Genomic DNA, 9809 nt, shown 5'->3' on the forward strand with positions numbered 1-9809 from the left:
CGTGTTTTGATCTTTGAATTCATTCCCTGGCGACCTACTTCTGCCATCTTCAGAGTAGTTCTTACACGAACTAGCGCTGCCCATGCTTCCCATCTCCACAACCATCATGCATTTGTCTTTCATAGACAGCCATAATTCATAGTGTGCTTGTAATTAGTGAGAGAGACCGAGTGCCAAGTTTTCCTCGCCTGGCAAACCATCCGCTGCCGAATCCCCATTGATTCATACCTGAATTCGTTTTTCTTCCTTTGCTTGCTAGCTCTTGCTGCGGAAGCCGTTCGGTTGGCTTCTTGCCTCTTCTGATTTCTGTGAGGGACTCAATTGTAACGATCGTGCGAAGTCTTCGTCGGCCGCTTCGGCCACGTTTCCTAATTTGATCCAAGCTTGGAATGTTTGATTCGTAATACTAATATAGGTTGAAGTTAGCGACGGGCATCAGTGACACATTTTAAAGTCAGACGTTCCATGCAAAGTCCTCCAGCCAACGTGCAGCATGGTATCATCAAACGACGCCGACAGGAAAGTTCGGAGAAGGTTCAATAATCCTTTCCCTGGAGAGCCAGCAAATATCGGATTTCTGAAGGGCGATCTCTTCTTTGGACAGAAAGGGCTGCAAACACAATACTTCGCCATAGGAAGAGGATTTCAGCTGAAATGGCACGCTGAGAATGGCGGCTTTTTGTCTGTTCACCACAAAGATGAACGCGACAGGACCTTATGGTCAACAGCGCCTGGTATCGCCTTCATATGCGGAGCCCTTGGCAAGGAGAATGTGGAGGAGAGCAGGGGCTCTTTCTCTCTACACGATAAATCTGAGATAGAGTGCAGTCATCAGACAATTGAGCGTATTCAAACCGTTTGGCCACAATCAACAAACATCGCCCCCAGATTTTCTGAGGATCAATCGCATTCCACATATGCTACGAGGCTTCAGAGGAAGGTGAACAGTTTCTTCGAAGAAGCTTGTGCTTCAGGAGCACAAGATGGTGATGGCCACCAACTTATCCCTGAGGGTTCGGCGGTTATTCTCACCGGATGCCTTTATAGCGATCCGAAAACTGCAGCCTCTCAACTGCAGCACCATGATGTTGCTAGGGATGATGAATTAGGACCATTCTACCATCCCACTGAGGACTGGTCCGTCCGAAGAAAAATCCTGCAAGTCGGCGTCCGATACTGGTTGTTTTTCTGCGAAAAGCGTAACCATCATCTGGGCTTCTCTTTGAAACTAGAGCACCCATTGATGGAGCAGGCTTCGCATTCGTTCAGTTTGGTCAAGCCAAAGACTCTCACGCCAGCGAGAGTTTTAGAAGATCGTCAGCTTCGCCGGTGGGAAGCCATTGTCAAGGATTGGGGATTTGACTTTGCTCTGGAATACATCGATAGATTGCTTTGGTTATGGTCCAAAAAGCCTCTATCTGCGTTCACAGAGAAAGAGCCTTACAGGTTGCCCAAACTCCGGCGACGAGCGGCGGCATTGAAAAGGCTGATTGTGAACGACATGTTCGCCTTGAGAGAAACTCTCTCTGTGCTTCCGAAGCAAGGCACAAGCGACTACCTCTTGAAGGCCAATCTTGAGGCATGTGTATCTGCGAGGACCGTGCAAAGGATAGACAAGTTGAACAGGGTAGTGTTAACCTACGCTACAGAGGAAGATGAGAGATTTTTCGGTTTCGGAGAGCAATTCTCTTACTTCGATCTCAAAGGGAAGCGAGTTCCGATAATGGTTCAGGAGCAAGGGTTGGGAAGAGGCGATCAACCTATCACGGCAGCTGTCAACTTGGTGGCCGAAAGGTAACTTTGAATTTTACAAACGATACACAAGGCAATGCGAATGTACCACTTAAACACACAAAAACACAAGCATGAAATACTGAATTGCTGGGACGTGTTGTGGATTTGGCATCTTAGGTCTGGCGGTGATTGGCATACCACGTACGCTCCGGTGCCTTACTACATCACTTCTAAATCCCGCTGCCTTTTCCTGGAAGAGTACAGCTATTCGGTGTTTGATCTCACGATGAGCGACAAAGTGCAAGTCCAGGTAAGAGGATTGTTTTACGTGATTAAGCTTTTTAGTGAAATGGGTATAGTTGTGTCGACGATGTGTTCAAACCGTTCGGGCTTGCTTTGGTATATTGATTTGGGTCGGAACGTTTGGTTTTCAGTTGCATGCCGGCTCAATGCAAGGTCGAATTCTGCATGGACGAGACCCTCTGCAGCTGATCGAGCGATACACGGAAGCCATCGGCAGAATGCGGGAGCTTCCGGACTGGATATTGGGAGGAGCGATAGTGGGAATGCAAGGCGGCACGCAGGCAGTGCGCCATGTGTGGGAGGAGCTGAAAGCAGCCGATGTTCCGATAGCTGCCTTCTGGTTACAAGTAGCATCTCTCTCTGTGTCTCTCTTTCGCTCGCTCTCTCCCTCGCTCTCTCGCTCTGGTTACTAGTAATGTACCTTTTCTTCCTGGCTCTGTCGCTCTGGTTACTAGTGCTCTCTGTCTCGCTCGATCGCTCGCTTAACTGTGAATCGATTGCAAAGACCAGCATCTCATTCCTGTTGTGGAGGATTTTCACAATTACGCATTTTGACCAAATGTGACTTGCTCCCTCGCAGGACTGGGTCGGACAGCGGAAAACCAGTATCGGGTGGCAACTGTGGTGGAACTGGGAGCTTGACCAGGAGCACTACTGTGAATGGGACCGACTTGTAGAAGACCTTCGTGCCGATGGGATCAGCACCATGTGCTACGTCAACCCTTTCCTAGCGTCGGTGAGCACTGAGTTCCACGGCGGCGATCCACGCCATCGCCCGCCTCTTCCAGTCAACCATGGAGGATCTTTCGCGTCAACCTCCCTTCCAACTTTCAACAACTCATGTTTGAACTCATGTTTGTTGCGTGCGCAGACGGATGACAAGCCCAACCGGTCCAGAGATCTATTCCTAGAGGCCAAGCGCCGTGGCTTCCTGGTCCATGGGAGTACCAACGCCCCGTACATGATCCCCACGACCAGCTTCGATGCTGCCATGGTCGATCTCACCAACCCGGCAGCCTGCGAGTGGTTGAAAGGGGTCATCCGCGACATGGTTCAGACACTAGGAGTGAAGGGATGGATGGCAGATTTCGGAGAGGCGCTTCCGTTCGAAGCGAGGTTGAGCTCCGGGGAGGAAGCAGCGACGGCGCACAACAAGTATCCGGAGCTGTGGGCGAAGTTGAACAGGGAGGTGGTGGAAGAATGTGGGGAGGAAGATCTGGTGTTTTTCATGCGCTCAGGGTACAGGGAGAGTCCGAGATGGGCGACGTTGTTCTGGGAGGGGGATCAGATGGTAAGCTGGCAGAGGCACGACGGAATCAAGAGCGCGGTGGTGGGTTTGTTGAGCGGAGGGGTGAGCGGCTATTCTTTGAATCACAGCGACGCGGGAGGCTATTGCACTGTTGATTTGCCATTGCTACGCTACCATCGCAGTGAGGAGCTGCTGTTGCGATGGATGGAGCTCAACGCCTTCTCTACCATCTTCCGCACTCACGAAGTAATTACTCAGATCTCGTCGTAGATTTCCGTCGTGGTTGTTTAACAATGCCGTCATATGTAGTCGTAGATTTTGTTTAACAATTCGGTCGTCGTCTCCCAAGCTGAACGAAGTAATTACTCAATATATCTCGTCGTAAACACTTCCGTCATATATCTTCCCGTAGATTTCGTTTGACCATTCCGTTGTGGTCTCCCGTTCTCAAATTATCTGTGTTGGTTTTTCTCGCTGCCGCAGGGCAATATTCCATCCGTCAACCACCAATTCTACTCCAAGCCCTCCACGCTCCGCCATTTCGCGCGGTTTGCCAAAGTCTACCAGGCCTGGGGATTCTATCGCAAGCAGCTCGTCCAGGTGATTCATTATCGCTTTCTGGATTAACTACGACGTAGTATAATCTGTCGAAATTTGGACAGAATTGCGATTCGCTATCGCCAAATTCTTAGCGTGACAACGTCGGATACGCAAAGGCTATCAGTATATTGTTGATTATATTGTTGGATCATATAGTCATGGGCAAAGGAAATTGTTGATTATATTGTTTCTTGTTGGCAAAATCGTGTTGAATATATTGTTTCTTGTTTGCTAAGCTTAATCGTGCTGCGAGGCGAACTAATGCAATTGGAATTTTCGATTTTTCAATGTCACGGGAACATACTTGAAGGCACTAACAAGGAAACGTTGATTATATTATTTCATGAACTTGAGAAGGAATTGTTTTTCTTTTTTTTAATACTCTCACTCCCACTCACACAAGTAGGCAAGCAGCCGGTTATATTGTCATGGCTCATGCTTAGGCAAAATCATTCCATGGATGTACTTGAAGGCACTAAGAAGGAATTGTTGATTATATTGTTTGAATAAATTACAGGAGGCTGCAAGAACAGGATGGCCCGTGGTGAGGCACATGTTTCTCCATTATCCAGACGACCTTGCAGCCATGGACATAACATATGAACAATTCCTGGTGGGTTCTGAGATCTTGGTGGTACCCGTCCTCCACAAACGACAGCAGCACGTTTGGGCCTACTTCCCCCCATCCGACGACCCATGGCAACATGTGTGGACTGGCCAAACCTATGGCCCTTCTACCCACCATTCGAAAGTTTGTGTTCCTGCCCCCCTTGGTTACCCTCCAGTCTTTGTTAAGGCCAACTCTCCCGTGGGACAAGCCTTTGTACAAAACCTCACTCACCTTGGCCTCGACTCCCCCTTCCCCTCCACTTTCTAAAACACTTCTAAATCAACCATTCCCATGCATAAGAAGCAAGTTGCATGAAGAATACTTAATTGACATGCCATGATGTACACATATTAATGGGTTTGCATGGCAAAGATGGTATGTCACATCATTGACATTGATGGGTTGCATCCAAACATACTGTGACATCCCAAAGAACCCCTTGCTATTCACACTAAACTCTCTGGAATGATTTATTCATGCTATTGATTTCGATGTGCAAACATCTTGATTCATCAACTTCAAAGATGATTTTTTGGACCTTAGATCTTCTTCACATTGACCTATTCTTTATAGATTGCATTTATCAGTTGACACTATAGCATTCATTATTAAATGCTCATCTTGGTGACCCTTTATATGTTTGCAATTGAAAGTTGACACCATAGCATTCATTATTAAATGCTCATCTTGGTGACCCTTTATATGTTTGCAATTGAAATGCACATTGACACTCTCTTCCATAGAGTCTTGAATCACACATGTCCTTCCCACTTATTCTTGTATTTTGTTTCAACCTAATTTATCCCAATTAACCTTCTCCACATTTGTTCTTATAGTTTCTTTGGACCTAATTCATTGTTTTTTAAAGAGCCTTTTTATTTAAAAATACAATTCTATCATTTAAAAACGTTTAAAATGCATAAATTGTATTTATTTCAACTAAGATCTTGAAGACTTTGCTAAATATTATTGATGATGCCTGTTAAGCACATATTAAATTGCGCGTGCTTTCCTAAGAGCTCCGTAGTGAGTCTCTTACCCTTTGCGGGTAGTGGCTTCCCACACCAAACTAGAAGTCTCTTGTTGTAATAAGAACCTTTGAAAGAGTTGACTTCTTCTTTTGAAAAGGTTCATTATTGAGCCTTATGGATTCTAATATATACTTTGACTCATCTTCGAATAAACAAAGATAAGTGATGACTCTTGCAAACTTTTGCATGTACTCCTTGAATAGTAAGTTTCCTCTTCTGGCCTCCTCACATGCAATTTTGTATGCTTCACAGAAGTGTTGCCCATCAATGGACTCAAGCCTCCACCTTTCAAGGAATCTATTCTATAGAGCATATACGTCTTTTCATCATCATTCTTGTATCACAAATAATGCCTATGAAAATGAATTCCTCAAATGCTGTAAAGAAGTCTGCACGATTTAAAAGTCACATCATATAACACTGGATCATCACTTGCAATCCCCTTGAATGACATCGGACATATAGTGATATTGTTGGGAGATGGTGTTTTGGCTCGCCTTGCATCCCCATATAACTTTCTTGCAAATTTCTCATCAAGATTTCTTTGATTGGTAAACAAAGAAGCTTGATTGATTTGTATTGTCTGCACTGAATACTGTGCGAATCCCCATACATACCCTTCGTCACCATCACAGTGTAGACCAACAACTATAAAAGTATCTGCAAGAAGTGATTCTGTAAGTTTGGCTTCTTCATCCTCACTTATATCACTGCCATCATCACCCAACCTCTCACCTTGTTGTAATTCAGTTACTCTTTTGTGACCAACTGCCTCCCAGAAGGTGAAGATATTATCCAGGATGTTGCGCTCTTGGACAAAGCTGATCTGCGTCTCGTGAATGATATCCAAAAGGTGGGGTCTCAGACGCAGACTCAAGACCTTAGCCAAGATCTTGTAAGCTGTGTCCAGAAGGGTGATCGGTCTCCGCTATCGAATATCTATTTGAGCTCGAGGTCTTTTTTCTCGTCTTCAAGGTACAGCAATAGCTTCCACACGAGTGTCAAACTTAGATGGTGTCTTTTTCTTTTTCTTGCTCATTGCAGTATGCATGGTTGGATAGTTGCAACTGAAGGCAAAGGTTGTACAGCAATGCATCCCATATCTAGCCTTTAGAGAATGTAAGGCATCACCTACGAGTCACCTACATATGGATGCTTTGTGGAATTTTGCACTCCCCACAAGAAGTACTTTGTGGAGTTTGTCCTCAACTTTATTATATGCTGGCCCTTCATCTTATCTTCACATATGGCTATGAGGTACTCCCCGTGTGGAAACACATGGAACTTCAAGATAGCTTTGGCACTTCCAACTAGATGGTTAGAAAATTTGGGACTTGTCACTTTTGCTAAAGTGACAACGAGGTGATAGCTCTTTGGCTTCTCCATCATAAACAAAGCATGATAAATGAATTTCTCATGGATAGGCGCAACCATTACAAATTCTTGAAATTGTAAAATGTATTACATAAGACACCTTAAGCTTTGTAGACTCCCCTACTTAACCCAAGAATGTAAACAATAAAAGTTCATTAATTAAAACTAAAATTTATATTTATAAATTGAGATAAAACTACTACAACATTGCATAGTATAAAACACCGTATTAGGGACTTTGCGAATTTTTAGATACTTTGGGAATTCTCAAATGAGAAAAATTCCATTAAATTTGGGAATTTCGTTAATATGGAAATGGACATGAGATAGAATGTTTTTATGGTTGCATGGAAATTGCGATGAGATAGCATGGAACTTGCATGCTGTGATTGTAGTTTTAATAACACTAGCAACATGCATCCACATGGTATAGGATTGAAAATACTCACATTGGTGGTTTTTATTAAATAGTGTTTATAAAAGATCAATATGGTGGTGTTTATTAAAACCATTTTAAGGCCTGCACAACCTTGTTACATCACAACGATGAATCTCCAAAGGACAACCAAGATTTTCTTGGGCCTTTGCCGCATGCTTTGATGGGATTTTTTATTTTTGGGGCACTATCTATACTCTCCCATCGTTGAGGATCCTTTGTGTTGCACATCCAAAATTTATCCCAACACCCTAAATACACTTCTTCATCTATAGCATTTCATCAAGTGCCAATATTGTACGAGTATCGTATCCTTTGATGCCTCCTACCACTTCTTGGTGATCCTGTATGTATTCATGGTGGTTACCAACATTGGGGACCCTATTGGAAGCATGGGCTCCCTAGAATTGTCCCTCTTCCACAATTCATAGCCACCTTCTCTCGGTAGCCACTCAATTGTCTTTGCTTTGAATGTCCCACCAATGCATCCTACCCAATCACCACACAAGAAGCCATTGATGTAACTATTGAAATCAAGGACATGGTTATTAGGAATGATGCAGGCCTTGAAGATTGACACATTTGAAAATTAGTGCATCCGGTGTGGGAAAGTGAAAGTTATGCTTGTCCTGAGCTTCTCAAAGAATTTTCCAAACATGGCATCAATGTCTTCATGTGCATGAGCCACCATAAGAAATCCTAGTTGTATCATCTTGAAGGTCCCTCATGCCACCAAAAGCGATAAAAATGCAAACAAGTAGCGATTTTTATTCTCTGATCCACAATTGTCAAGCTGTAAATGTAAGTTTTCAGGCAATTGTTTGAACTCCATTTGGCCATCTGATGCTACCATCTTATCCACACACATGTTTTGATTGATATTACCTTGGTGATGATCTAGTGCCTTTTGTGAATTTAGTGCACGTAGAAGTGCATTGCTTAATCTCAACATACCATCCTCTGCCAGATCACCCTTCTCATGTCTCTCCAACCTCTCTAAGTTTCGCAAACACATGGACAATGATGCAATAGTGAAGCTTGGGTCATAAGGCCATTATCCCAAAGTGAAGTGACCATATTTCCCTTCCACATGCCCATGTGTAATAACTTCTATTAGTGAAACTGACAATTGAGGGCAATTTTCTGTCTCTTTCAATGGTACCGTCAATCTTGGTATTGATGTCTTTTGTTGATCCATCTTGTCATGTATAATACACAAGTTTTGTTTTGAATTCAATTGCAATGCCAAGTGCGATGCATAATAGAGCTTTCTGCAACTTTGTTGCTGTAGCATGTGACATCGATGTCGGCTCAAGAGTTTATCATGTTCTTATATACATTTTGTTGCCCCTAGTTGTTCTTTGATCTCTGAACAAGTGCTGCACTCGGAGAAATCACTCGTCTTTGAAAGACTTACATGCTTGAACTCTGTGGTCCATATTCAATTGAATGTGGACATAGACATATCCTTATAACCCAGTTGTCCCAAGGTGCTATTAACTTCATTGAAGATGTCTACTTGTACATCAACATGCACCATGAGAGAGCTCAAGAGTCTCGAATCCATCATTGCTAAGGGTGTCAAGATTGGAAGAATGTTCAAGCTTTCTTTTGCCATTCCGATCTAGAGAGCCCTAGCAGCTCATCATCAGAATCAGGATGCCTATTTGAGTACATTGTGGTGGCACAAGAGGTCACCTCACTACTACACACGGTCCTTATTCCAACGGTTAAGCACCGACGTTTAGCACGCACGGGGTGCTAATTATCGGTATGCAAAGCGAGCTTAAAAAGTGTCGCTATATAGCGACACTTTTATAAACGTCGCTATATAGCAACACTTGCCAGACTTGTATAAAGTCGTTATATGGTGACATTTTACAGAGTGTTTTTTTTCCCCATATCGATCTTTAAAGATAGTTTTACCCAATGACAAAAAAATTTTCTTTCCATACATGTTTGATCCTTTGAAAGCATAAACGTACAAGAGCATGTACATCAAGTTTGAAGCTCATATATTCATGTCCATGTTTGACACTTGGCTTCATCCGAAACCAAGTCTAGTGTGCCAAACAAGTCTATCTCCAACTCTATACTGAGTTGATCTCCCATATCATCATCATACTCTGGCATCGTACGTTCACCATAGACTTGATCATCTTGTTCAATAAAGTCGGGTGATTCTTGATGATCGTCATCTTCTTTCTCAATATCATGATCTCCATCTTCCTCCCGTATGATGTCATTATGCACATCTTCCTCTTGGCTCATATTGTGATCTTCATCTTCTTCTCTAAATCCATCTGGATCAATTGGATCTGGCATTGGTAGTGGCATCTCCATATCCACATCTCTATCTTCAAAAATTTGCTTACTTCGTGGTGCAACTTGGATCACGTACCACCATCTTGATCCGGATGAAAAACCACCTATATTGAAGATGGGTGCCAAATGCCATCAATTATATGAACC

At 43.5% G+C, this 9809-nt stretch overlaps 1 protein-coding gene across 1 annotated transcript; it reads left to right on the top strand.

Moving 5' to 3' along the window:
* The first annotated feature begins 291 nt into the window (after window positions 1-291).
* Window positions 292-4929, top strand: LOC147904296 (uncharacterized). The gene is made up of 7 exons (XM_087397347.1): window positions 292-1794; window positions 1912-2044; window positions 2169-2384; window positions 2618-2773; window positions 2909-3532; window positions 3770-3886; window positions 4404-4929. Exons 1-7 carry the CDS (start codon window positions 494-496, stop codon window positions 4761-4763), a joined length of 2907 nt encoding a protein of 968 aa, XP_087253473.1. The 5' UTR covers window positions 292-493; the 3' UTR covers window positions 4764-4929.
* The last annotated feature ends 4880 nt before the right edge of the window (window positions 4930-9809 follow it).

The sequence above is a fragment of the Dipteris shenzhenensis genome, chromosome 2, assembly GCF_047967505.1.
Source record: "Dipteris shenzhenensis isolate YYH24624 ecotype China chromosome 2, Dip_SZ_1.0, whole genome shotgun sequence".
NCBI classification, from domain to species: domain Eukaryota; kingdom Viridiplantae; phylum Streptophyta; class Polypodiopsida; order Gleicheniales; family Dipteridaceae; genus Dipteris; species Dipteris shenzhenensis.